General features: G+C 49.5%; 10 protein-coding genes across 14 annotated transcripts; 7 read left to right on the top strand and 3 right to left on the bottom strand.

Annotated features, from left to right (window-relative positions):
• Nucleotides 1-620: 620 nt before the first annotated feature.
• Nucleotides 621-2,431, top strand: LOC120452546 (4-hydroxybenzoate polyprenyltransferase, mitochondrial). Its single transcript, XM_039636821.1, has 3 exons — nt 621-756; nt 816-1,807; nt 1,867-2,431. Exons 2-3 carry the CDS (start codon nt 839-841, stop codon nt 2,074-2,076), a joined length of 1,179 nt encoding a protein of 392 aa, XP_039492755.1. The 5' UTR covers nt 621-756; nt 816-838; the 3' UTR covers nt 2,077-2,431.
• LOC120452545 (eukaryotic initiation factor 4A-III) lies at nt 2,362-4,028 on the bottom strand. The gene is made up of 4 exons (XM_039636820.2): nt 3,761-4,028; nt 3,334-3,700; nt 3,081-3,272; nt 2,362-3,023 (listed from the first exon to the last, which is right to left on the bottom strand). The coding sequence occupies exons 1-4, from the start codon at nt 3,891-3,893 to the stop codon at nt 2,516-2,518; spliced, it is 1,200 nt and encodes a 399-aa protein (XP_039492754.1). The 5' UTR covers nt 3,894-4,028; the 3' UTR covers nt 2,362-2,515.
• Nucleotides 4,029-4,174: 146 nt separating this feature from the next.
• On the bottom strand, nt 4,175-5,100 carry LOC120453704 (axoneme-associated protein mst101(2)). Its single transcript, XM_039638527.2, is given in 1 exon segment — nt 4,175-5,100. A coding segment is annotated over 1 exon segment (792 nt). The 3' UTR covers nt 4,175-4,308.
• Nucleotides 5,101-5,159: 59 nt separating this feature from the next.
• Nucleotides 5,160-6,210, top strand: LOC120453705 (uncharacterized protein CG45076). Its single transcript, XM_039638528.2, has one exon. It carries the CDS (start codon nt 5,294-5,296, stop codon nt 6,074-6,076), a length of 783 nt encoding a protein of 260 aa, XP_039494462.1. The 5' UTR covers nt 5,160-5,293; the 3' UTR covers nt 6,077-6,210.
• Nucleotides 6,211-6,354: 144 nt separating this feature from the next.
• On the top strand, nt 6,355-8,689 carry LOC120453703. 2 transcript variants are annotated; one of them, XM_039638526.2, is made up of 2 exons: nt 6,355-7,623; nt 7,689-8,689. In XM_039638526.2, the coding sequence occupies exons 1-2, from the start codon at nt 7,581-7,583 to the stop codon at nt 8,618-8,620; spliced, it is 975 nt and encodes a 324-aa protein (XP_039494460.1). In that variant the 5' UTR covers nt 6,355-7,580; the 3' UTR covers nt 8,621-8,689. The 2 variants fall into 2 exon arrangements, with proteins under 2 accessions (XP_039494460.1, XP_039494459.1); XM_039638525.2 differs by having other exon boundaries at nt 6,355-6,870; nt 7,453-8,688.
• Nucleotides 8,690-8,943: 254 nt separating this feature from the next.
• Nucleotides 8,944-10,141, top strand: LOC120453927 (THO complex subunit 3). Its single transcript, XM_039638861.2, has 3 exons — nt 8,944-9,097; nt 9,151-9,685; nt 9,756-10,141. Exons 1-3 carry the CDS (start codon nt 9,008-9,010, stop codon nt 10,091-10,093), a joined length of 963 nt encoding a protein of 320 aa, XP_039494795.1. The 5' UTR covers nt 8,944-9,007; the 3' UTR covers nt 10,094-10,141.
• A 2,372-nt stretch (nt 10,142-12,513) lies between these two features.
• Nucleotides 12,514-13,385, top strand: LOC120450788 (protein SGT1 homolog). The gene has a single exon (XM_039633951.2). The coding sequence runs from the start codon at nt 12,682-12,684 to the stop codon at nt 13,219-13,221; it is 540 nt and encodes a 179-aa protein (XP_039489885.1). The 5' UTR covers nt 12,514-12,681; the 3' UTR covers nt 13,222-13,385.
• Nucleotides 13,386-13,742: 357 nt separating this feature from the next.
• On the top strand, nt 13,743-15,096 carry LOC120450786 (GDP-fucose transporter 1). The gene is made up of 3 exons (XM_039633948.2): nt 13,743-13,964; nt 14,030-14,753; nt 14,807-15,096. Exons 1-3 carry the CDS (start codon nt 13,888-13,890, stop codon nt 15,017-15,019), a joined length of 1,014 nt encoding a protein of 337 aa, XP_039489882.1. The 5' UTR covers nt 13,743-13,887; the 3' UTR covers nt 15,020-15,096.
• On the top strand, nt 14,933-24,073 carry LOC120450783. Of its 4 annotated transcripts, XM_039633944.2 has the most exons (14): nt 16,820-16,967; nt 17,906-18,563; nt 18,623-18,880; nt 18,948-19,111; nt 19,172-19,585; nt 19,666-19,716; nt 19,786-19,842; nt 19,913-20,278; nt 20,340-20,487; nt 20,547-20,776; nt 20,830-21,145; nt 21,205-21,466; nt 21,521-21,641; nt 21,702-24,073. In XM_039633944.2, the coding sequence occupies exons 2-14, from the start codon at nt 17,956-17,958 to the stop codon at nt 23,645-23,647; spliced, it is 4,941 nt and encodes a 1,646-aa protein (XP_039489878.1). In that variant the 5' UTR covers nt 16,820-16,967; nt 17,906-17,955; the 3' UTR covers nt 23,648-24,073. The 4 variants fall into 4 exon arrangements, with proteins under 4 accessions (XP_039489877.1, XP_039489878.1, XP_039489875.1 ...); XM_039633943.2 differs by lacking the exon at nt 16,820-16,967 and adding an exon at nt 14,933-15,071 and having other exon boundaries at nt 19,666-19,842; XM_039633941.2 differs by having other exon boundaries at nt 19,666-19,842.
• Nucleotides 15,054-16,391, bottom strand: LOC120450785 (50S ribosomal protein L1). The gene is made up of 3 exons (XM_039633947.2): nt 16,121-16,391; nt 15,757-16,066; nt 15,054-15,698 (listed from the first exon to the last, which is right to left on the bottom strand). The coding sequence occupies exons 1-3, from the start codon at nt 16,309-16,311 to the stop codon at nt 15,135-15,137; spliced, it is 1,065 nt and encodes a 354-aa protein (XP_039489881.1). The 5' UTR covers nt 16,312-16,391; the 3' UTR covers nt 15,054-15,134.
• Nucleotides 24,074-24,199: the final 126 nt, after the last annotated feature.

Below are 24,199 nucleotides of genomic sequence, written 5' to 3'. Positions count from 1 at the left end.
TACAACCCCCTGAAATTGTTGCTGTAATACGTGATGTTGAAATTATTCCATTATTTCTTCCGTTCGATCATGGTTTTATGGCTCTAGCCGGGTACGTTCATAAGTAGGTATATGCCCATATACCGGCACGGGAGCGATAGCAACCGTCGGTCGGCGGATCGCCGGAGGTCTGCCTTAGTCCACTTGGCTTTCGTAGAGTGTTATTTCTTACTGTGCTATTTCTAACTGGGATCGAATGTCGCCGAAATTGATAGCCGTGCGCAAATCTTCTGCGGCCGTGTGCAAAAAGGTCTACGGACATTCCTGCGCCGTGTGCCAATTTCGAAAATGGGTGACGCGTGCAAAAATTAACGATATTGCAGAGGGGTAAGTGGTTGGGTTATTAGTTTAGAGCGAAAGCTCTTGCTAAACTTCGAAAGCGGGGAAAACTGTTACTTACCGAAGTTAGTTTTGCTTTAGTTATTGCAATTGGTAACATGAAAGCATACGTTTACGTATATTTAGTGTTGTGGATAGATACAATAGAATTCCATATGTAAAACACAACTTAAAAGTTTAAAATCCATTGTTTTTGGTATAATTTGGAAAATTTGTTTTTGGAATTTAAATTAGTAATTTTAGCGCCAATTCTGGCGGTGCCACCACATAAAAATCATTTTTCATCTGTCTGGCACCTCTTCGCCTACCTCCACCCGGATGGCATCGCTTCGACATTCCCAACCAAAGTTCCACAAAACATCTTGCCATTTTTTTATTGTGAGTTAACGAATAAATACCACTTAATATAGCGTGACTTAATGCTTAAATTATTCCAGGTGCTAGTGCAAGGCAAATCGCAATGTATGCGCTACGACACCTGCGACTCCAGAGCGCACGGCACCTCCGCAGCTCTTATGCAGCGGCGGCAACAACAAAACACATGCTGCCCCGGCAACCAGCGCGTGTTCTGATTGGAGATTGGAGCACCTGGGATAAGTACCAAGTACAGGATGTATACTCCAGGAGTTCGAGTACCGCCACTGAGCCCGTGAAGCCGCAAACGCCGCTGCAGGAACTGGTGTCAGCCGCCAAACCCTATGCCCAACTGATGCGGATCGACCGGCCTATTGGCACCTACCTCCTCTTCTGGCCCTGCGCCTGGAGCATAGCGCTCAGCGCGGATGCGGGTTGCTGGCCGGACCTCACCATGCTCGGTCTGTTTGGCACCGGGGCACTGATAATGCGCGGCGCCGGGTGCACCATCAACGATCTCTGGGACAAGGACATCGATGCCAAGGTGGAGCGCACAAGATTGCGGCCCTTGGCCTCGGGACAAATCAGCCAGTTCGATGCCATAGTATTCCTCTCGGCGCAGCTTAGTCTGGGTCTTTTGGTGCTGGTCCAGCTCAACTGGCAGTCCATATTGTTGGGCGCCAGTTCTCTGGGTCTCGTGATCACCTATCCACTCATGAAAAGAGTGACCTACTGGCCCCAGCTGGTTCTGGGCATGGCCTTCAACTGGGGCGCCCTACTGGGATGGTGTGCCACCCAGGGCAGTGTTAATCTGGCCGCCTGCCTGCCGCTCTACCTCTCCGGTGTATGCTGGACCATTGTATACGACACCATATACGCCCACCAAGACAAGCTGGATGACCTGCAAATCGGCGTGAAATCCACGGCTCTGAGATTTGGCGAGAACACCAAGGCTTGGCTGTCTGGATTCACGGCAGCCATGCTGACTGGTCTATCCGCCGCTGGCTGGGCCTGCGATCAAACGGTGCCCTACTACGCGGCTGTTGGAGTAGTGGGTGCCCATTTGGTGCAGCAGGTATTCCTTGTTATATAACCATGCAGAAAGTTACTTATTCAAGTCGTTTTGAACTCCAGATCTACTCCCTCAACATTGACAACCCCAGCGACTGCGCCAAGAAGTTCCTATCGAACCATCAAGTAGGACTCATTCTATTCCTCGGCATTGTTTTGGGCACCCTCCTGAAATCAGACGAGACCAAGAAACAGCGCCAATCCTCACTGACAACATCTACGGCCAGCACATACGTTCCAGCGCTGCCGCAAAAGCCAGAAGTTATAAGCTGAGATAAGCCAAACGAGCGGAGATTGTAGTGTTAATTAATGTTTATAGCGCGCTTTTTGATTCGCCAAAACCAAAGTCTCTAGGTATCTGATTAGGTAAAACCTTGTAAATAGGCTTATGACAATTTTTTAGCTCATTTGCAATAGGTTAGGTCTTAAAGAATATTACTAAGTGCACACCTCACTTGAACATCAATTAATTTTTAATTGTAAGTGCCCGCCTTGACGTAAGAGTTTACGTAAATCACCCATCCCCTGTACCCCTAACCCATTTGAAAAACAAACTGGTTTCTGTATTAAATTCTTACGTGTTATTTATTATTATTATACAGATTTTGGTTGTCTATTGAAATTCAAATACTCTTCAAATGTATTTACTTCATTCGTTTGTTGTTACGGCTAGGAAAAGTGCGTTACATAAAAGTAATGATAGAAAATTAGTTTATATCAAGTCAGCCACATTCATGGGCATCTCGTCGATTTGTGTGGAGTAGTACTGTTCAATGTCGCGCAAAATGCGGATATCGTCCGATTTGACAAAGTTTATAGCAACACCCTTGCGGCCGAAACGACCAGACCGACCAATGCGATGGATGTACAGCTCACGATTGTTGGGCAAATCGTAGTTGATGACCAGCGACACCTGCTGCACATCGATGCCTCGAGCCCACACATCAGTGGTGATGAGCACTCGCGATTGACCGGCTCGGAACTCCTTCATGATCTCGTCACGCTCCTTTTGCGGCATATCGCCGTGCATAGAGCTCACTGTAAAGTTTGCCTCGCGCATTTTCTCCGTCAGCCAGTCCACCTTGCGTTTCGTGTTGCAGAAGATGACGGCCTGGGTAATGGTTAGGGTGTCGTACAGATCGCACAGAGTATCGAATTTCCATTCTTCGCGCTCCACGGCAACGAAGAACTGCTTGATGCCTTCCAGCGTCAATTCGTCACTGTGGGGAGTGAAATTTATGAATCACAGTACAGTACGGGAGCAGCATAATCCTTACCGTTTGACCAAGATGCGAATGGGATCTGTCATGAATTTGGAGGTCATCTCAAGTATCTCGTGGGGCAAGGTGGCCGAGATGAGCACCACCTGAGTGGCTGGTGGCAAGTAGCGATACACATCGTATATCTGTTCCTTGAACCCCTTGTTAAGCATCTCATCAGCTTCGTCCAGCACTAGCATCTTGATGGCCCTATAAGATACACATAAAATTACAATACTGTTCGATCGCCCATGATAAAATTTAAACCTACCTTGTTCGCAGCACCCGTCGCTTGATCATGTCGAATACTCGTCCTGGAGTTCCGCTCACAATGTGTTGCCCATAGTCAAGCTTTCGGATGTCCTCGCCCAGGTTGGTGCCACCGATGCACACATGGCATTGCACATTCATCATGTCGCCGAGGGCGAGAATGACCTTCTGGATCTGCACTGCCAACTCGCGGGTGGGCGACAGGCACAGAACCTGCGTCTCCCGCAGCGTGGTGTCCAGACTCTGAAGGATGGAGATGGAGAAGGTGGCGGTTTTGCCCGTGCCCGATTGTGCCTGGGCAATCACATCCCGTCCTTTGACGATTGGCTTAATGCTCCTTTGCTGAATGGCCGAGGGTTTCTCGAAACCTTGAGAGTGCAAAGAACTGGATTAATTCTAGGCCGGCAATAGGTATACACACCACTCACCGTACGCGTAGATGCCGCGTAGCAGCTCCTCCTTTAGATTCATGGCGTTGAAGGTGGGAATCACCTCCACATCCTCGCTTGTCTCGAACTCCACGTTCGAGAGGTCCTCCGCCTGGGCATTCTTGCGCGCCATGTTTGCTGCTTGATTGTGTCCGTTTTTGTCTGATTTCAATAAATATTTACAATCTTTTTCGGCTAATTTTTCTAACTTTCACAGAAAAAAATGCGGTCCGCTTGTTAGAGGTGGCCTATCGCTTAAGACTAGTTACCGACTGCTTAGCAACAATCGATAATTGAGTCGGCGTCGATAGGGCCATACCGTATAGTATCGGTATATTTTTTGACTTATTTCGCGAAGTGGCAACACCGTTATCGGGCGCGTTTATTTAAAGTGTATTAAAGATCGAAAACTTCTTTAACATTTAGTTTTTTATTTTATTAAATAACTACGAATATATAGAAGCTAAACCATTTCTGAATCTAACTGTATTTTATGGTGTTTAATAACAAAATATAAACCTCCTTATTGTGATGACCAAACAACCAACTCAACTTCTTTTTGCAGGCCTGCTACTTCTTCTTCTTCTGCGCAGGAAGCTCTCCAGCGACTGGAGATCCTTTCGCTTCAGCATCTTAATCCTGTGCACTAGTTTCTGCACAGTTTCGATCCGTTGCTGGGCCTCTTTGGCGGCGTCACTGGCCTTCTTGGCGTTCTCCTTATTTCGCTCCAGATCCGCCTGAGCCTGCGACATGCAGTTATGGAGCTCTTCCACCCGCCTCTTGGCCGCTTCGAGGAGACTGCGCTTTTCCGCCGCCTCCTTCTGGGCACTGAGGGCCACCCGCCGGATGTTGTCGAGATTGCTGCCCATTTCCTGCAACAAACTTTGCATAACAGCCACAGATTTGCACAGCTTGTCGCGAATTCCTTTAGTCGTCTTTGACGAACCCGAACTGGCAGCTATGGCTCGTTGGATTTCCTCGATGACCCTCTTCGTTTCGGCCTGACTTTTGGTGAGTTCATCCAGAAGCTGCTTTTTTCCATTAAGCGCCGCCTCCGCAGCCTTAGCCGCCTGCAACGCTCTGTCCGCCAGCATGGCTCGAGCCCGCTGACCCGCCACCTCCGCGGCAGACGGCTGGGCATCCTTGGCGTCCTTCGCATCCTTGGCCGCCTTCGAGGCCACCTGGCTGGCTTTCAAGTTCGCCTTGCAGGGAATGGAGCCGGGCTTGAAGCGCGGATCGTTCCGTTGGGCAGAATGCGCGGTGCTCGTCAGCAGGATGTTCATCAGCAGCAACATGGTAACCAGGGACTCGCAACGCATGGGGAATCTCGCATCTTACATAAATCTCAAGGCCCATCAGAAGTCGAAATGTGGAGATTTTCATTGGGATCTGGCAGTTCCACAATTCAAAGCACTAATATAAATGTTTAACATTTTCTTTAAATAATTTGTACAGTAACGCCAGTAACTGTCGCATTTGAAGCTTATATTTTCCAAATATCTATAGAGATCTCTTTACTTGTTCGCGTTAAGCATGAAGATAGCACCCATCGCATTCCTACTGTTCTTCTTGTGCTCCGATCTTTCTGTGGGTCATAAGTTGGCGCAGACCTCCAATGAGATTGCTGGCTTGATGTCGGATAATCAGTGTGATGATAATAGTGCCTCGTCAACCTCCAAAGCTAGCTCGTGCGGCATCAAAATGGATGGGAAGTCTAAGATGAAGGCCTCCAGCATTGCCCAGAAGGCGGCCAAGGAAGCCAAGGATGCATCCGATGCCCAGTTGGACGCTGCAGAGGCCGCAGCCCGCCAGGTGAAGCAGCAGCTGGCCGACAAGGCGGAGGCCGCAGCCAAGGCGGCAGAGGCTGCACTGGCCGGCAAGCAGCAAATTGTGGAGCAACTGGAGTCCGAGGTGCGGGAGGGGGAGCTGGTGGTCCAGGAGGAGAGCGCCCTGCTGCAGACCACCCAAGCCACTTTTGCGGCGGCCGGGCAGGCAGCCAAACAGGCGGCAGATCAGCTGAACACCATCACGCAGGCGGTGAAGAATGCGCAGGAAAATGTGCTCAACTCGGAGCAAGTGGCCAATGGCGCTCAGCAGGAGCTGGGCGAGAAGCAGCAGCTCGTGGATGCGGCCAAGAAGCGGGTGGAGCTGCTACTCCGCCAGCTGGAGGTGGCGCGTGTGGATTTCAAGAACACCAAAAGTGCCGCCGAGAAGGCAGCCTGTGCTGCCCAGGAGGCCAGGCAAAGGGCCACCAGGGAGCGCAGGAAGGCGGAGCTGAGGCACTTGCTGCGACTGAAGAGGGGACACGGCCACTAAGCTCATGGCTTGTTCTTTTTCATAATTGGCTGTATTTGGATGGAGAAGTTAATCCATTTAAGGAGGTGGAATATGAACTATTATATTTTAAAGGTCATATGTAAGATCTTAATTATAAACGCTTAAGATAATCATCAAGTTTATGATGCAATTAGGGGTTACGGGGCGTATACTCAACGCGCCCCGCTAAACTTCCGAACACTCCTCCGTGTTCACACGCGGATTTGCGAGGAAGCGAACAATCATCGCTCACCATCCATCTTTCGTCATATGCAATATGCAATATGCAATCTCACCCGGAGCAGGCATTTAAAGCGTCTCATGGCAATTAGACGCTCTGCCATAATTGCGGCCACAAATTATCCAATCGAGCAGCCTGGTAGCATTGACCCAGCACCATCATTGTTGGCTGATGGTACATACATGACCAGATCGCGAAGCAAGCCAACAACTGCCAACAGCCAAAGCCAACGGGTTTGCACTTTCTTTCGGCGACCCGACCAGTTTGTTTATAAATACATGGCGCCTCTGGTGGCCAACTGGCAATCGTCGTCGAGTCTCCACCGGATTTACTAAGCCCACTTGCCGCTCCCAGCCTCCAGTCTACAGCTCCTAGCTTTTCCGAGTGCGAAAGTAAAAGCGTTTTTCACCGAACTCGTCCATCCACATTGGCTCCGCTTGGCGGACGATCCTCCACTGGCGTCATAAGCACTTCATCTCTGGTCCGCACAGGACGTTCGTGTCGGTCAAGTCGAAGTCGAGTTCCAGATCGGGGTTGAGATTGAGATTGAGAGGTGCGTTGGAGTCAAAACTGAGTGATTTGTGTGTGATTTATATGTGATTTGTGTGTGCCTAGTGTGCTGTCCAGTTTGGCTGGCCTTAAAACTAAACAGGTTCTCCTGGAACCCGTGGAACATATCAATCCGTGACACACTAACGACTTACCGGCCATCCTAGAGCAAAGAAAGTGCCGCACCATACATTAGCTAATAGGCAAAGCGGCTATGTAACCGGTTGCCCAGTTATTGTGCACTCGCAAAAAGTGTCCTTCAGATGAGGAGGTATCTTTAAATGCAGGTTATCCTGTTCCTACAAGTCACAATCAATAGAAGGGATATTATCACACAAACTTGTAAGGAGTTATGTAAAAGTGGGACATCTCTAAACCAGCTTAGTCCAAATACTTAGAAGGTGCTGCTTTAGTTAAGTGAGATGGAAGTTGGCAGTGTTTTCGAACTCTTTAATGCCATTCAAATGCATTTAAATACTAACTAGCTAACTATACTGAAAGGCATATAGGTGGAAAACAATGAATATCTGAATCCTACCAACAGAGATTATTATCCCCATCAAAAACGAAATTTGTTTTCTTTCAGCACTCGCTGGGCGACACAGGAACCCATCCCATAAGCTTAAGCCTGCGGTGATCACGAGTCTTCCGGTTGTGCGACTTCCTCTCGCCAGCTGCACCATCGCCAGCTGCTCCATTGCATAAGCACCTGAGATGCCATCGCTGCTGCACCTCCTGCTCCTGGCGCTGTTTTTGGGTGAGTCGCACACGACTTCCTCATGCAAATCTGGCTAAATTGGGACTTTCCCCTCTCTGATTTAGTGGCCGTGCCGACGCAGGGTCGCAAGATCAAACGGAAGGAGCCACACTATCACCATCACGTCAATGTGCCGCCGCCACCACCGCCTCCATCGCCCCATGGACCGGGTCCAGTGCCCCAGCAAACGGCGGTGATCGAGCACGAGGTGCCGCCGTACACCTACGAGGCCATTAACCACGACGAATTCGAGCCGGCCAAGGTGAAGCTCTCCCACTTCGAAGCCTCCTCCGACTACATAGTGCACTCGCACAGCGGAGCCGGACTAGGAGGAGGAGGAGGTGGCTACCTCGCCGACAATGGACTGCGCAGCATAGCGAAGGGCTCAGCGGATCAGGCCCTGTCCGCAGTGGCCAGCCAAAATGCGGCAGGCAAGCAGGCCTCCTACGTGGCCAAGAGTACTCTGGCGCAGGCGGCAGCTCAGGCAGCCGGCACAGCTGTGGCCGTGCTGAAGGGCAAGGAGGTGCTGCTGCATCGCCTGGAGGATCAGAGTGTGGAGGCGCACAAGGCCATGGAGAACGAGCTGACCCAGCTGCAGCAGGCCAAGCGATCCGCCAAGGCAGCCCAATATGCCGCCCAGCAGGCCATTAACCATGTCAGCGTCCTCACTGCCGCACTCAACAATGCGCAATCCGCATCGGAGTTGGCCCAAAAGGCGGCATCCGAGGCGGCTGCCGAGCTGGCCTCCCAAATCGATATGGTGGCCCAGGCCAAGACCAAGCTGGAACACGCTGAATCGCAGGCTTATGCAGCTCGACTGGACTACGAGGAAACGCGAGATGCCGCGGAGAAGGCTACCTTGTCCGCCCAAGAGGCGCACTTGAATGCCAACGATGCCGCCTTGCATGCCAACGTGGAGCTCGCTGAGAATGTGCATATCCACGACAAGAGCGATCGGAATGTGCGGGAACCGCCGCGAAACCACAGACATCAGTAGTGCACTGCCACACGCTAGGCTTTTAATTCTTATTTATTTGTTTTCCTTAATTAAGGTTTGTTTTGCTGCAGCGATGCAATAAAGTTTTGTTGACACTTAGCTCTCTCTTGTTTAAGTGTTTCGAGCGCAAACAATAGCGTAATTAATCGCACAAGGTATGCAGAAAGCTTGAATGCTTGCAAAAACTCGTTTAAAAACTTCGAAAACTGTAAGATATGAAACATTTGAATATTTGAATTAGCCGCCAAACCAATCGCTGGTGCGAGTCCTGGCTAAATCTAGTTTTGACCACTTGTGGCAGTATAATTTGGTTACTGGCCCACGGTCACATTGTTGTTTAGATTTTATAAGAAAAAGCCGGGTAAAATATAAATAAACCTTTTAACAATGAGTCGCACGGAGCAGACCTTCGAAGACCTGAAGTCGTACTTCCGCAGTCACAGCAAAATCCGCGAGCAGCGGGCGCACATGTCCAAGGTGAGCACGACGGCCCCAAAATCGAAGTTCCCTGACCAAAATCCCGCCCACAGGTTCACTCCGTCTGCTGGAACGCCGATGGTCGCCACCTGGCCTCCGGGTCCTTTGACAAGACGGTGGCCGTCTACTCGCTGGAGCGGGATCGCTTCGTCAAGGGCAGCATCTACCGCGGACACACGGCGTCCGTGGACCAGCTGTGCTGGCATCGCAGCAATCCCGACCAGTTTGCCACCGCCAGCGGCGACAAGACGGTGAGGATCTGGGACATACGGGCTGGGAAGTGCGTTTCGGTGACCAACACCAAGGGGGAGAACATCAACATTGCCTGGTCGCCGGATGGCAAGACGATTGCCGTGGGCAACAAGGAGGATCTGATCACCTTCATAGACACGCGCACGAACAAGATTCGCGTGGAGGAGCCCTTCAGCTTCGAGGTGAACGAGATATCGTGGAACAACACCAACGATCTGTTCTTCCTGACCAACGGACTCGGCTGCATGCACGTCCTCAACTACCCCAGCCTGGAGCACCAGATGACGCTGAAGGCCCATCCCGCCAACTGCATCTGCATTGAGTTCGGACCCACGGGTATGTACCATCCTGCGCCATCCCATCCCCACACATAGCCTGTAATCAGACACTTCCTTCGATTGCGCAGGTAAATACTTTGCCACGGGCTCGGCGGATGCCCAGGTCTCTCTGTGGGATGCCAACGAGCTGGCCTGCCTGCGCATGATCAGCCGCCTGGAGTGGCCCGTCCGCACCATATCCTTCAGCCACGACGAGCGACTGATTGCCTCCGCCAGCGAGGACCTCATCATAGACATTGCCTTCACGGAGACGGGAGAGCGCGTCACCGACATCCATGTGGACGCCTCCACCTTCACGGTCGCCTGGCATCCGAAGCAGTACCTGTTGGCCTACGCCTGCGACGAGAAGGACAGCGACCGGCGACGTGACGCTGGCAATGTAAAGATATACGGCTTTCCGGAATAAACCTAGTTTAAGGCGCACCTGATAGTAAAACCCCCGTTTGCTTTCCAATTATCCACGAGTGTGACTTTATCGACGAGCCAATGATGCACTTTCAAGTTAACTGGGTCACGTTGCAGCTGGCCCAGCAGCTGGATTATCAATTGCAGTGCTTCGCCTCCGCACGTGCTCGTTGCCGCCATTTCGCTTTTATCATCTCTGGCTCGCTTTTATGGCCTCGCCGGACCCAGCAGATGTGGCCTCCTGGTAAGGAGCTACCCATGGAGCTGCATCCATCAATCGGCAGCTGAACGGCATCCTTTGCCGTGGCAAGCACTTGGCTTTTATCATGCAAATAACGATGCTGACCCAGTGCAGCTTTACGACAATGGCTTCCTGCTTCCCGCTTCTTAAGCCATTAATCAGCGCCACCAAAACTTCCGAGGGCTTAATCCTGGCAAGAAATTGGCTGGTGTGTCGAAGCTTGTTTTTAGTCTATAATGCACACGAGTGTGTGTATGAATGGCACCCATTAGCCGGAAAACTTGAGAGCCACGAGGTCGAGTTTTTGGCGAGTGCAAGTGCGAGCTTGTGGTGGGTGGTGGTGCGTGGTGGTGGGTGGTGTCAATTGTTGAGGCTCTTGCTTTCCATCGCCGAACCATCGCAAGTGACAAACAAACTGGGCATGTGTATCACTCTCGTCCTAGCGAAGCCATTTGTTTGCCCTCCAAGTGCATTTCCCGCCAAGTGCACCACACTCACTCCCCCCCTTCATCAGACCACCCCCGCAGCCCCCACCCACTCGAAGCCACACCAATATTTGCTTTACTAAAAGTTTTCGATAAATTTCGGTCTTGAGCTGCCAGCTTCCGTTTAAAAAAAAAAGAAGGATGAAGAAAGAAGGGGATGCTTGCACTCAATAATAAATATAAATAAGAGTTAATTGTTGCTTGATGGACTAAAAGTGCATTTTTAGCAAAGTGCCGAATAAAGCAATAGGTCAATAGGTATCACTTCCTGCTATATAAACATATAAATAGTAACTGAAAACGACGTAATTATATTTTAGTATCTAGTTTGTAGTTCTAATTTGGCCTACCAGATATTTCCAATAGGTTTTCTTATCAGAGTAAAAGCAGCAACTCTACATTCCTTCTACGCTCTTTTACATCTACTCAAACTCTACAGGGCCCTGTAAAACGTTAACAGCGAACTTCCCCTACTTATTCAGGACAGCTGTAAAGTGAATGTGCAGAATTTTAGTTAACACAGTTCCGTTTCTCGCATGCGATAAATATGTTATTTCCAAGGGAATGGAATGGAACACTGCTGTTAAAGTTTTCCCCTTCCCATGAAAATGTTAAAATAAATGTTAATGAAATGTTGAAATAAATGTTATTCTCGACATTGTCACAGATTTCTGCAAAAATTGCAAATAAAAATGACCTGAAAAGTAAATACCTTTTTTTACTAAAAAATTACTCATTTTTTCAGTAAGGTTTCTGCTCAGTCAGAACTCGGAAACTACAAAGGCTGCAGCTAGAAATTTATGATTTAGCATGCATTTGCTACTATATTTATAGCTATAAATGTATATCTATCTATATTATGCAATATTTCTTCTAATTTATATTTTAAGAAACGCTTATGCTGTGAATAAATTTGTTTGTCGCACTCAAACGCAAAAGCGGCGTATCTGCCGAGTCTCAGCAGTTGCTCTTCAAACCTCGAAAGATAATAGTCAATTGATCGGAAACGCAAACAAACAAAAAAAGTGGAGTACAAGTCATAAAACTTAGAGGAGCAAATACTTTCTGAGCCACTTGGCCAGCCCCTCGCACACTTTTCAATTCCGCTGTCACCGTGGACAAACTTTGATGGCGCATCGATGTAGATGCGGATTTCTTTGGGGGAGTGGCAGCCGGATGACTGGAATTTATGTTGGCTGTCGTCGGGACTTATGCGCTTTCGACTGCTCTTTTCCCCAGAGCGAAGTACCAAATTCGAGTGCACGTAAATTGGCCAAAACTTTGTTTTTAGTTGGCTGCCGTTGCAGTTGGTGTGCGCAGGTTAGGAATGATTTTTCCCTGGATTAGTTTCCATGTAAACATAACGTATGGCTTATTGTTTAGTTTTTTCTTCTTTGAAGTTTGTGTTTTAAAAGTTTTCAGTTTCTTGAAAGGAATTCAATCGTGATCAAAAGTTCAAACTAAAAATTCACAACAGATTTGTGAGAGCAAAATTGGCGCCCTAATTTAAGTTTCTGCAGTGTTGGAAATTACATACAGGACGTAACGTTTCCAATTAGGTTCGAGTATTTGCTACACGTCACTCCAAGCTCACAGCCCTAATTTCTGAACCGGTTCTTAGATTGCTATCGATATTATTATTTCAAACTCTTAAGAACGTTGCCACTTGTCTGAAGTTGCAAGTAATCGATAGTCGGATCTCACTTTACATCTGGTAGCACTGCCCTTTAGTCACACTCATTTGCATAGCATTCTGGATAATTCCGTCAAAAATAAACCTCATTTAGTGGGCAAGGAGTAAACAACTATAGGGGAACCTCACCCTGAATAATTCCCATTTTCGATTACCGCTGAATCAGCAAGATGTCCGTGCGCCATGACTGGTACCAATCGGAGACAAAGGTAGTCATCACCGTGCTCCTGAAGAACGCCGCCGATAAGAACTTCGCTGTGGAGATTTCCGAGAAGCGAGTCCACATGACGGCGGATGGCTATGAGCTGGACCTGAAGCTGCTTCATCCCATTGTGGTGGAGCGGTCCTCCTACAAGGCCGTTCCCTCCAAAGTGGAAATCACCCTGGCCAAGGAGACGGGTATTCGCTGGGAGGATCTAGAGGAAAAGGTCATCGTGGCTGCGCCGGTGAAGCCTAAGGCCAAGAACTGGGACCAGCTGGTCAGCGAGGAGGAGAAGATCGACGAGAAGGAGGCTAAGGGCGAGACGGCCCTCAACAACCTGTTCAAGAAGATCTACAGCACATCCTCGCCCGAGGTCCAAAAGGCCATGAACAAGTCCTTCTCGGAATCCGGAGGCACCGTGCTCAGCACCAACTGGAATGAGGTGGGCAAGGAGAAAGTCAGCGTGAAGCCTCCAGATGGAACCGAGTTCCGCGAGTGGGAGAAGTAGGCCAAATATCCATAGTCCTTGTATTTATAACCTGCGAGAGAGATTAACAGAGAGTAATAACTATAATATATATATTTTGGGCATTGTTGACTTGAATTACCAAGTAAAGAGAGTACCCTAAGAAAAACAGTGGCAATAAACGCATAAACAGCACTTCCGCAATACGAGCAGTGTATATTTTTCAAAAAGAACTAGGATTTAAAAGAATCGAATAAAGAACGCATCTGAATCACCGCATAAAGCACTCGCCACACAAGCACTCTTACGAGCACGTCTCAAAATAAATGTATTTAACATAATATTCGGTTATCGAAATGATAGCATGGACTTATTGCCCCAACAAGTTCAGTTAACACAACACACTCAACAGAATAAGATTTGGCTAATAAAATAAGTCGTTATTTGTAACGAATAAATTTGAATTAACGTTTTTGATTGGAACATTTCAAAAGAAAACGGCAATAAAGGTTTTGATGATTTTTATATCATTCCTTATTTTTATCTCACAACGAATAACCAACAACTCTTAAATCCACCCCCGCACTCGGCTGAAATGTTCTCGGCGAAAACAGCTGATCGGCAGACCGGGTAGCAGATACGTGTAAAAATAAACGCACAATTACTTTTGCCTCGCACAAATCGGACTGCAATTCCCGAAACGCCGAAATGTACAAGAATCTGGAGGAGCACAACCGGCTGGTCAACAAATACCTAAAGATATTCTTCGTCGTGTCACTTTACTGGTGAGTAATGCAAAGGAGCCCCATCTGTGCGCCGTCTGCAGTTCCATGTCTTCCAACTTCCACAGGTGCACCTCGATATTGACGGTGTTCGTGAATAAGCACCTGCTGAGCAGCGATACAGTGAACCTGGGAGCTCCGCTCTTTATGTCCTGGTTCCAGTGCGTCGTTTCCACGGTGATATGTTTCGTGGCCAGCCGTCTGAGCAGGAAGTACCCATCGGTATTTACGTTCCCCGAGGGTAATCCCCTGGACATCGACACCTTCCGCAAGATCCTGCCTCTATCTGTGCTCTATACCCTGATGATTGGGGCCAACAACCTGTCGCTGTCCTACGTCACAGTGGCCTTCTACTACATCGGACGCTCCATGACCACCGTGTTCAGTGTGGTCCTCACCTACGTGATTCTCCGCCAACGAACCAGCTTCAAGTGCCTGCTGTGCTGTGGCGCCATTGTCATTGGATTCTGGCTGGGAGTGGACCAGGAAAGCCTTACGGAGGTCTTCTCCTGGCGGGGAACCATCTTTGGGGTGCTTAGCTCGCTTGCCTTGGCCATGTTTTCTATTCAGACGAAGAAATCATTGGCGTATGTCAACCAAGAGGTGTGGCTGCTTAGCTACTACAATAATCTCTACTCCACGTTGCTCTTCCTTCCGCTGATCATCATCAATGGCGAGCTGGAGAGCATTATCACGTACCCACACCTGTGGGCTTCTTGGTTCTGGGCCGCGATGACGCTGAGTGGCATTTGTGGCTTTGCCATTGGATTTGTCACCGCCCTGGAAATCAAGGTAATCAAGCAGTTCACGTGTTAAATGCTTATCTAAGCCGATCGATATTTTAGGTCACATCCGCCTTGACGCACAATATCTCGGGAACGGCCAAGGCCTGCGCTCAAACGGTGATCGCCACCCAGTATTACCACGACGTTCGATCGGCTCTCTGGTGGACCTCCAATGTGGTGGTCCTGGTGGCCAGCGCCGCCTACACCCGCGTCAAGCAGCTGGAGATGATGCGCCAGCACCAACAGCGCAGCACTGCCACCCAGAAGGCCTGAATGCCATTAAAAGCTGTCAAAGTAAAGTAGACTGTTTAGGACTCTAGGAGATGTAAGTTTAAAGTATGCACAAACAATCCATCAACAAAAATACATAGGCTTCTTTCTGTATTAACTAATTGGAGGCAACTGCTTCTTGGGGTTCCGCCGGCTCTGTCTGCTTTTTGGTCTCCTCCCTTTTCACCTTTGCCGTGCTCTTGTCCCACATCTCTGGAACATAGACATAGGGATCGATTTTCAGCTGCTCACTGCTGGGCGGGCTCTTCAGCAGGACACGTGTGATGAAACGTCCCTCGCGCTTAGGCCTCATAGTGTTGATATCCTGCAGCAGGAACTTGATGTTGTCCTCCAGCTTCTGGGCATCCATGTCCAAAGTGCCCACACTGGCGGTGATCAGGCCAAAGTTTTGCTGGTACTCATCCTTGGCAGCACTGTAACTAATGCCGCTGGAGAACTTGACGATCATCTCGGCCAGGTTGGTGCCCAGCGTCTCGCTCTTGGGATTGGGAAACTTGCGTTTCATCAGGCCTCGCAGGGCCACCAGCTCCGCCAGTATATTGGGATGGGCAATGATGTACTGATAGTCGGAAAGCAGCAGCTCGCCGTTGGTAATGTCCTTGATGAGCTCCACGCCGCCGACTAGCGAGGCACCAGCTTCCCTCGCCTCCAGGACTTCATTCTGGAAATATATTTCCAGATGTTGTTTTATGATTTCTCAACTAAGGAGCACCACTCACATTTCCCTTGGTGAAGACAATGATCTTCCGCTCTTCGCCGTGGTCAAACTTGTGCGGAATCATGGCCATGCGCTGGAAGTTATCCACAAACCGAGTGATCTTCTCCGCCTGCATGTTGAGTTCAATGTCCACATTGAGGGGAGCATTGGGTACATTGTACATGCTGGGATGATGCGTCTCCCGATGGCACTGGATGGCTTCCTGCACAGAGTACACTGGCCAGCGATAATAGCGCCCCACATAGCAGTCATCTTTGGGCACCTGCTTCCAGGAGTCATCCACATGTTTGTCGGCCCGTTTCACATTGATTCTAGAGAAGAACGACGGTTAAGTCGGTGCTATGGACTTCTAGTTAACCACCTACTTCTTGTTGCGCTGGTTGTGCGGGATGAATCCCACCTTCTTCACTTCCACCTTGACTTTCTTCTTGCGGGCCTTCTCCCGAGTTCCTTTGCGGGCAGCCTCGCTCACGGCGGAGAGGTGCAGCAGGCGGAGGGACTCCGCCGGGTTTTGGCGCAGGGCCAGTGCCCGCATTGAGGACAGAATGGACTGCATTTCTTTCAGAAATGTTACTATTTACCGGAATCCAAACTTCTCGCTTTGCATAACCTCGCCGGCCAGAACTGCCAACCTTTCGTTAGTAAACTTCAGTTTACCACACTGTCGCTGCTAAAAAGTCTGATCACGCACCTTGGTTGAGAACTTGGCTAATTGTACCGCTACAGCCAGGATTTGAATTTAGTGTTTCTAACGGTATTTTTCGAAAACGATTTTGAATTACATTTATTCGAATAATACATAGGGTTATATCTACTACGTAAGTGGTACAAAAACGTTAAATTACATATTTTACAATCGTGTAATCATGTAGATACATTTGTATATAGTTTAAGATATCCTCGATAAGACCTTAAATCACCGAATCATTATATTCTAAGAGACATTTAGAAAACAGCAAAGAGATCATAACACTGTGCCGTACTCTCTATAAATAAATCTCAATATTTTCTACTTTTCCGATGTGTTCAAAAGCGCCGTGCCGCTCAGAATAGCTTCGATCGACGAGCGGAACGGACGTATACGGAATTTTCGAGCCGCGGAAAATCGCGAGTATCCGTGAGAGAGTGAGAGAGAGAGAGAGGGAGGAAGCGAGTGACCGATGAAAATTCCGCGGCGGTGCGGACGACCGAGTGTGCATAGGAAAAGTGCAAGTAATAATTTGTTATTGTTTTTCCTTTCAACAAAACACCAAAAATAGACCGACAACCTTGCGCATAAGCCCATTAAACAAAAGAAGCGCAGCCAGGAAGGAAAGTCGAGCGGATAAAAGAAAAATGTGTGTATTCAATGTGTGGCAACAGTTTCGATATAACGTTCGGAAAGTGGCGAAAGTAATGGGGGCCGCCGACTTCAGATACACATGATCTGCTCGCAGCACCACCCATCCACCCGTTCCATCCACCCATTCACCCATCCCACCCACTGATCCACCGGTCCACTTCCATCCATCCATCCATACATATATCCATGCAGCACATTTCTCCGAGAGTGCGTGCACTTTCGCATAAATTGGAAATATTAATTGCGTGTAACCTAAAAGTGGAATAAAGGAAGTGTTGCGCACTTTGCGAGGGGCGATCGAGAAGGGGGCCAGCGAAACACTGGGTGTGTTGTGGTGCCGTAGTGCGATCGCCATGGGGAGGCAAACAAAAGAGTGTCAGCGTTTTAAAAATAGTTTGGTTTGCGGCGTGATTTTATTTGTTCTTCGGCGGGCCTCTCGACGCACGATGGCATCCAGTTGTTGGGCCAAAAACCGTAATCAAGACCCAAAACCCAATATACAGAACACAATAACACAGTGCATTCCGGATCGGTTCTCCGTTTCGGTTAAGTGACCACACGCGTGCATATTTTTGGGAAATATTCAAAACTTTCGCACATGTGGGGAAACGTGCTGAAATGGGATTTTCGAAAATATTGTTTACATTTCGCGGATTTAATCGTTACACTTTAGGACTCGTTCGTGTGTGTGTGGGTGTGTGCGTGTGTTTGGCGGCGGACGTTCCACATTGGTCTTCCTCTTCTATAAACAATCTCCCTCCCGATTTTTGATAACTCTCGGATATTCTTGTCTTGTGTGCGTTTTTAGTGGCGTATCGGGCCGAGTAAACAAACAAGTTCCTATTGAGCGCTATCGATATGGAGTGGGACAAGCCACCTCCGCCTCCGCAACCACCGCCGAAGCCACGAAGAACTCGATCCCGGCAGAATGTCCTGCACTACGAGTCCTTGCCCACCGCTCCGCCGGCGATGTGCGGTCGCACGGAGGAGAATATCTTCCAGTTTCCAGCAGTGGCCACCCGTGCCCGCAATCTCTCTGCCTCCCCGAAATTCGAGAGGAGAGAGGCCAAGGATCTGCCCGTCTGCGAACTGGGGAAGCACTCCTGCTCCAAGTGCCAGCCTTATCGGGCGGATCGGGGCACCATTGAACCGCTGAAAACTCGCCTCAACTCTGCCATCGAAGCCATGGACGAGCTGACCCGCACCTACGCTTTGCTGGAGGGATTTCTGGAGCACCGACTGGCCACCATCGCCGACAACGAGGCGGGCGAACGGGAAGCTGAGCTGGCAGCTGTTGATGATGATGTGCCTTCCACCAGTCAAGCCGCCCATCAGCTGCCACCCATCAAGCCGCCTCGCTCCAACAATACCGACCATAAGTTCGATCTGGAGCACTCCCTCACCTGGCTGGAATCCCTGATGGGCACTGAGGTGGTGCCGCCCTTCAAGCAGGGGAAGTTTAAGCGGTACTCATTATCTGCGTATGAAAATAATTCATAAAATACAATTACATTTTATCACACAGTATTCGCGAGCGCAGCAAATCCATGATGGAGGAGGACATAAACGTGTTCATGAAGGGAGATCGTCCCAGCCTAAAGCTGAGCTCATCCCGACCATATATCCTGAGACGTCAGAGCACCTACAGCGACAACAAGGCCAAGGTGTCCAAGTGGACCAAGGTCAAGGCCGCCTTCAAGTGGGAGCGGGCCAATGTGCCGCCTTCGGGACCAGGTGCTCCAGAAAACCACGTCTTGATGCCACTCAACCACGAGGTGGAGAGGTTTGTATTGCGGATAGTTACTGCCAAAGGCGCCATTCTATTGTATATTTATTTGTATGTTTATCAGATACCTCAAGGTGCCCATAAGTGCGGCAGCCGGTAGCAGTTCCGCGGACAGCATCATCAGCTCCTCCTCTGGTCATATTATGAGTGATACGGGTGGGACACCTGGTACCATCAGCTCGGCCAGCTCCATGGATGATCTTGAGGCCACTACCCGACAGAATTATCGTAATGCTCTAAATATTTGTTACTTTACAACTTGTTAGAGTAATGTCGACCCCTTTCCAGGTAGGGATTCCTCTAAAAGTGATACCCGCTGCGAATCCCGAGACTCCAACTTTGAGGTGGAGTTACGAAAGTCCGCCACTGACGAATGCCTGGACAATATTAAATCCACCGCACCGCCACTACCAACAAAATCCTCATCCAGCAAGTCATTGCGAAGGTCGAAAGCCTTTTCCGACTTTGAGGTCCTTCCAGAAGATCATGTGGCGGAGATTAAGGCCACCAGCAGTCGACGACAAAAGGTGCCACCGAGTCCACTGAATCTCAGCCAGGTGAACCAGATGTATAGTGATCTGCCCCAACTGCACTCGCCGCTCAAGAGTCCCAAGGATTCGCGCATGCGTCGTGTCTATTCGCCGGGCACCTCCTCCGTGCCCAGCAGTCCTTCCAGGCATTCGGATTTCTTCGGTGAATTTGGTGGGTCAAAGTGGTGGTTGGTTGCACTCCACAATCCCTTTATCATAACGAAACTTCGCTAACCTTATGGCATGTTGCAGAGAGCGAGGATCTGTCCAGTGGTGATTTCTCGGAACCCACTACGCCAAACTGTAAGAATTTCCCACAGAACGCAGATGACGAGATATTTCAACATTATCAACTTCTCGTACTCAAACTAGATTCAGAGTTTAAGGGCAAGCAACTCGAGTTAGAGCGTTCCAGCGCCAGCAACCGCAGTAGGAATACCCAAAAATATTCCCAACATATCCAAGAAAGTTCTAACCGATGCCTAACCCACCATTTTAGGTACCAAACTGGGAAGTGGAGCAGCCGGCGGAGCAGGTGGTAGTGGAAAGCGCAGCAGCGAGGAGCACTCGCCCACACAACTGTTGCACAACGAACTCATGTCCACAGCCCAGCTGGAGCAGAATCTAACCCCGCAGTTCAAAAAGAAGCTAAGCAAATGGAGGGCCAAGCAGCAAAATTGCTCCGCAGGATCGATCGCCTCCTCAGAACCCGCAGCAAGTCCCACGGCGAAGAGCCAAAGTGGCGATGTTAAGCCCAAGATCGACTGGAACCTGTGGAGCATGGGTCAACTGAAGTTAGAGGGTCAGGGATTGTGCGCTTTGCCCGACCAGAAGGATCTGCCCGAGAAGTTTCAGAAGAAGTTAGGTTGGTATTTGGCATGGGTTTCTGTTTCATAGTCATATTTAATAATACACCTTGCCCACAGAGCAATGGAATCGGCTGAAGTGCGCTCCTGGTGGCGGCACTACCTCGGACACTGACTCCCTGAAGCGAGGATCCAAGCACAGTCAGTCCACAAGAAGGGGATCCGATGACGATCGATGGTACAAGCACAGGCCGCACGAGAAAGAGAAGTTTGTAGAAAGTCGAAAATCCTTCTCTTTTGATGACTAATCCCTGAATATTTTTACAGATTGTCCCGCCTAAAGGCCATTGTGGTACCAGATCATACCAAGAATATTGAGGTCAAGACTTCGGATGGGGAGGTGATGAAGTTCGAGGGCATCTCGAGGAAGTTCACTAGGAAGCTTTACGAGTGGGAGAAAGCTAGGGGTATTGGGCCGGAAGCATCCACCTTTGCCCTCCTGCATCCTGGCTACTGTCCCATAGATGTGAGGCGCATCAACAAGGAGTGCAATAAAGGTGGGTATGAAACTATCCACTAGATCTGAAGGTAATCCTCCACTTTCTCACAGTGGCAGCTGATCACTCGCCCACGCTCAGCCGCTCACTGTCCCTGGACAGTGTGTCACCCAACTGCAATCTGGCCCAGGCCATCTCCCAGCAGGCTTCATCCCTGTCCCTAAACGACGTCAACGATCTGAAAGAGGTCGAGGACACCGACGCCCTCACCGATCACGAGTTCAAAAAGTACGACGAGCCGGAGGCTGTGATGGTGGAGGTGGAGGAGCACATCCACGACACCGCCTCTCCACTGGTCACCGCCCACACTCTGGTGGAGCAGCAGACGCCCATATACAAGTACGAGGAGGTGCAGTGCAACGACTATGTGTAGGTGCCATTCGGAACACCCGATCCTCTGTAAACTAATAGCTGCTCATTCCCTCCAGCAACTCGCGTCGCGTCCAGAGCTTCGAGTCGCACACAAATTTGGCTCCCTTGCTGGGAGCACTGAAACGTGCCGATGAGCTGTTTGGCCAACTGAAGAATGCCTCACCCGATCTGCTGGAACACCCGTCCATGCGGGACTGCCAGGCCGCATTGCTGAGCATTCGTAGCATTTATCCGTACTACTCCAACAACCTGATGAAGGCGGGCGTGCTCAACGCCATATCCGATGTCCAGAGCGAACTGGGACGACTGACCGAGCTGGTGAGATGCACTGACTACTTGAAACCTGCTTTTGCTAACAACATGTCATTTCAGAGCCAAAAATCGCCATTGGACGAGGCCTGCTGCCAGGAAACCATGCAGGAGCGTACGCTGGAGTACCTGGAGGAGCTCCAAGGACTCTATGAATGCCTGCAGTGCCTCAAGCTAAGCATACGTAAGGATTTCTCTCACTTATGCCACCTGCACCTAACTCTTAATTCTAATGGCTTTGTAGAGGGTGGCACCAATCGCTATCCACGCGACATTGTGCCGGATATCAACATCACCAGCGAGGATGGGCAGCAGTTGGACTCGAGCTCTGCCTATGCCACCTGCGACAATTCCAGCCGGGATCGATTGGCTCAGGATGACAACAGTGCCAGTGCAGCCTCACCGATGGAGCATGAAACGGAAACCAGCACCACAACGGGCACTTTGTGTCGCTCCAGTTTGCCCACCGTGAATGCCAATCCCAGTGCCAGTGGCGTTAATAATGGTGTAACCAATGCAAATGCCTCGGCTAAGAAAAAACTGCTGCGACTGCGAAAAATGGGTTCCCGGCAGAACAGCAAGACGGAGAGCGACAGCAGTGATGCGGATACCCACTCGGTTTTGGAGACACCGCGACGATTGCGTCGCAAGAATTTCCGGCTGAAGCAGCGCTCCTTGGATGATGACTTCCGGCTGAGCTCGACGACTAATGAACATGAGGTGGCTACTGTCAGGGAAGACATAGTCTACGGTTCACTGAAGGTCAAGCCGGGAGAACTCATTGAGCAGAGCCAATGTGTGGCGCCTGCGCCAGTGCACCTTGTGGCACTTGATCCATCCATATCTTCCTCTGCATCCACCACCCCTGCTACTTCAACCACTCCTTCTTCAGTAGTTACTCCACCCACAAAGCTGGGAGCCTTTATTCCTCCTCCTCTGCCAGAACACAATCGGACGTACAACACCAATGCCAATGTCTTCGTGAAGACGAAACGGAAAATCTTCACTACCATCCCACAACCAAGTGCTGCGGAAGGCCTAGCTGTGATAGAGAAGGAGCTGGACAGTCCCACAGAGGAGAAAGCGGAGAAAGTGGATAAACCAGAGAAGTGCATATGCCCTCTCAGGCCCCTTAATCTGTATAAGTCCATTAGTTTGGACCGAATAACCCATCCGCCCAGCAAGGAAGAACTCCGGAAATGCCAAAGCAGCGAACACTTCCGGCGGGGAATCCTCTTCGTGCGTCCGCCACTGGCTAGTGACAGCATCGAGAGATTGTCCAAGAAACATCAGGAGCTGAGCAATCCCCCAGTTCCGCCTCGGAAAGCCCATCTATACAAGAAAAACTCTCTGCACAAGTCACACAGTGCAAATGCCAGCAACAAGATTGAGCACAAGATAGCCAAGACTAGCTCAGGACCCAGTTTCTCCCGGGTGCATCCTCCACCACCGTCACCTGTTCCTCTAACACTACCCAATAAGCAGGATAACACCCTGCCACGAATCCAGCGTAAACATCCCAATACGCCAACCAAGGCCAAGCAGTTCGAGTTTCCGCCACCTCAGATTCTTGCGCCGGACCGTCCAGTCACTCCCCTTTCGGAGCGGGCCATACGCCTTCAGTTGGCCAAGGCGCAGTTTCTTCAGAGTGCTCCAGTTACTCCCCGCCAAGATCCCCAAACTCCAACTAAGCCCACGGAATCCATGGTGCTCCAAAAGAGCATCAGTGCGGGCAGCATGCGGGGTGGAGGAGTTGGAGAAGCTGCTGTCCAGGAGGCGGCACAGCAACAGCATTATCATGACACATCCACGGATCAGGAGAGCGTGGGCCACTCGAGTGCCTACGATAGCTTACCCAGAGCTGTGAGCCGGAGTGCCAAGATTTCCAGTAAACTGGGATTCGCCACTCTAACCTCAAAGCTGCGAAGGGGCAACAAGAAGCCCAAGAATCCACCTCCGAGTCCTGGTAGCGCCCTATCGGCCCTGTGTCGGCAAACCCTTATGGCCGATGTCATAGCCATACCACAGGCGTTCGGGCCAGAGAAGCCGCCACCCAGTCCCACAGGAAGAAATGTATCCAAGTCGCAGAGCTCGCCACAGGCTGCTGGACCGGCGACCATCAATTTCGAAGGGATTCCCAAGTCGCTGAGCGAACAATATGTCCGCCAGCTCAAGGAGAGCGACGTCTAGTTAGACTCCCAGTCTGAAGTCCAGAATCTAGTCATCTATCAAGTCGGGCAACCTATCAAGTCAGGTCCGAGATAACCGCGTGCATTTTATTTAGCAGTTGCCACTAAAGAGGAGGCAACACTTCACATGTTTCGGGGACTCAGAACTCATCAATTTATCTTTTTTATATTTCAATAAATACCAATCGTGTGCAGTGAAGTTAGGATACTCAACGAGCCTTTTGCGAAACGGAATAAGATTGATCTGTGTAAAATCAAAAATCCAAATCTAAGGTGTAGTCACCAAAATCCACATTTTTTGTCTATCATAAAACGAATTTTTCAAAAACTTATTTTTATATCTAACCAAATATATTTTAAATATATGTACATTTTAAAAATAGAGAAAACGCTGTTCCTTCGGTGCAATAAATCAATTGAAATTTCCGATTACCCATGTTAAGATAAGAACGAAAACAGAGGGTGAAGAATAATATTCTCTGCTAGTTCCATAAATGAATCTGTTGTTTAATAGCTTACTCCTTTTAATTATTATATTATAAATCACACACTT

Source organism: Drosophila santomea, chromosome 3R (genome assembly GCF_016746245.2).
Source record: "Drosophila santomea strain STO CAGO 1482 chromosome 3R, Prin_Dsan_1.1, whole genome shotgun sequence".
Classification (NCBI taxonomy): domain Eukaryota; kingdom Metazoa; phylum Arthropoda; class Insecta; order Diptera; family Drosophilidae; genus Drosophila; species Drosophila santomea.
Note: the sequence above shows the minus strand (reverse complement) of the source record. Positions and strands in the feature narration are given on the sequence as shown.

Bases quoted from the DNA above. Each gene is read 5' to 3' on its own strand.
- LOC120452546 (XM_039636821.1), top strand. From the start codon at position 839: ATGTATGCGCTACGACACCTGCGACTCCAGAGCGCACGGCACCTCCGC. The intron at 1,808-1,866 runs GTATTCCTTGTT...TTTGAACTCCAG, and splicing joins GTGCCCATTTGGTGCAGCAG to ATCTACTCCCTCAACATTGA.
- LOC120452545 (XM_039636820.2), bottom strand. From the start codon at position 3,893: ATGGCGCGCAAGAATGCCCAGGCGGAGGACCTCTCGAACGTGGAGTTC. The intron at 3,701-3,760 runs GTGAGTGGTGTG...TGCACTCTCAAG, and splicing joins ACGCGGCATCTACGCGTACG to GTTTCGAGAAACCCTCGGCC. The intron at 3,024-3,080 runs GTAAGGATTATG...CACTCCCCACAG, and splicing joins ATTCGCATCTTGGTCAAACG to TGACGAATTGACGCTGGAAG.
- LOC120450785 (XM_039633947.2), bottom strand. From the start codon at position 16,311: ATGCAGTCCATTCTGTCCTCAATGCGGGCACTGGCCCTGCGCCAAAAC. The intron at 16,067-16,120 runs GTAGGTGGTTAA...GTTCTTCTCTAG, and splicing joins CACAACCAGCGCAACAAGAA to AATCAATGTGAAACGGGCCG. The intron at 15,699-15,756 runs GTGAGTGGTGCT...ATATATTTCCAG, and splicing joins TTGTCTTCACCAAGGGAAAT to AATGAAGTCCTGGAGGCGAG.
- LOC120453927 (XM_039638861.2), top strand. From the start codon at position 9,008: ATGAGTCGCACGGAGCAGACCTTCGAAGACCTGAAGTCGTACTTCCGC. The intron at 9,098-9,150 runs GTGAGCACGACG...TCCCGCCCACAG, and splicing joins AGCGGGCGCACATGTCCAAG to GTTCACTCCGTCTGCTGGAA. The intron at 9,686-9,755 runs GTATGTACCATC...TCGATTGCGCAG, and splicing joins CATTGAGTTCGGACCCACGG to GTAAATACTTTGCCACGGGC.
- LOC120450788 (XM_039633951.2), top strand. From the start codon at position 12,682: ATGTCCGTGCGCCATGACTGGTACCAATCGGAGACAAAGGTAGTCATC.
- LOC120453703 (XM_039638526.2), top strand. From the start codon at position 7,581: ATGCCATCGCTGCTGCACCTCCTGCTCCTGGCGCTGTTTTTGG. The intron at 7,624-7,688 runs GTGAGTCGCACA...TCTCTGATTTAG, and splicing joins GCTCCTGGCGCTGTTTTTGG to TGGCCGTGCCGACGCAGGGT.
- LOC120450786 (XM_039633948.2), top strand. From the start codon at position 13,888: ATGTACAAGAATCTGGAGGAGCACAACCGGCTGGTCAACAAATACCTA. The intron at 13,965-14,029 runs GTGAGTAATGCA...CAACTTCCACAG, and splicing joins TTCGTCGTGTCACTTTACTG to GTGCACCTCGATATTGACGG. The intron at 14,754-14,806 runs GTAATCAAGCAG...TCGATATTTTAG, and splicing joins TCACCGCCCTGGAAATCAAG to GTCACATCCGCCTTGACGCA.
- LOC120453705 (XM_039638528.2), top strand. From the start codon at position 5,294: ATGAAGATAGCACCCATCGCATTCCTACTGTTCTTCTTGTGCTCCGAT.
- LOC120450783 (XM_039633943.2), top strand. From the start codon at position 17,956: ATGGAGTGGGACAAGCCACCTCCGCCTCCGCAACCACCGCCGAAGCCA. The intron at 19,586-19,665 runs GTGGGTCAAAGT...GGCATGTTGCAG, and splicing joins GGATTTCTTCGGTGAATTTG to AGAGCGAGGATCTGTCCAGT. The intron at 20,488-20,546 runs GTTTGTAGAAAG...ATATTTTTACAG, and splicing joins AGGCCGCACGAGAAAGAGAA to ATTGTCCCGCCTAAAGGCCA.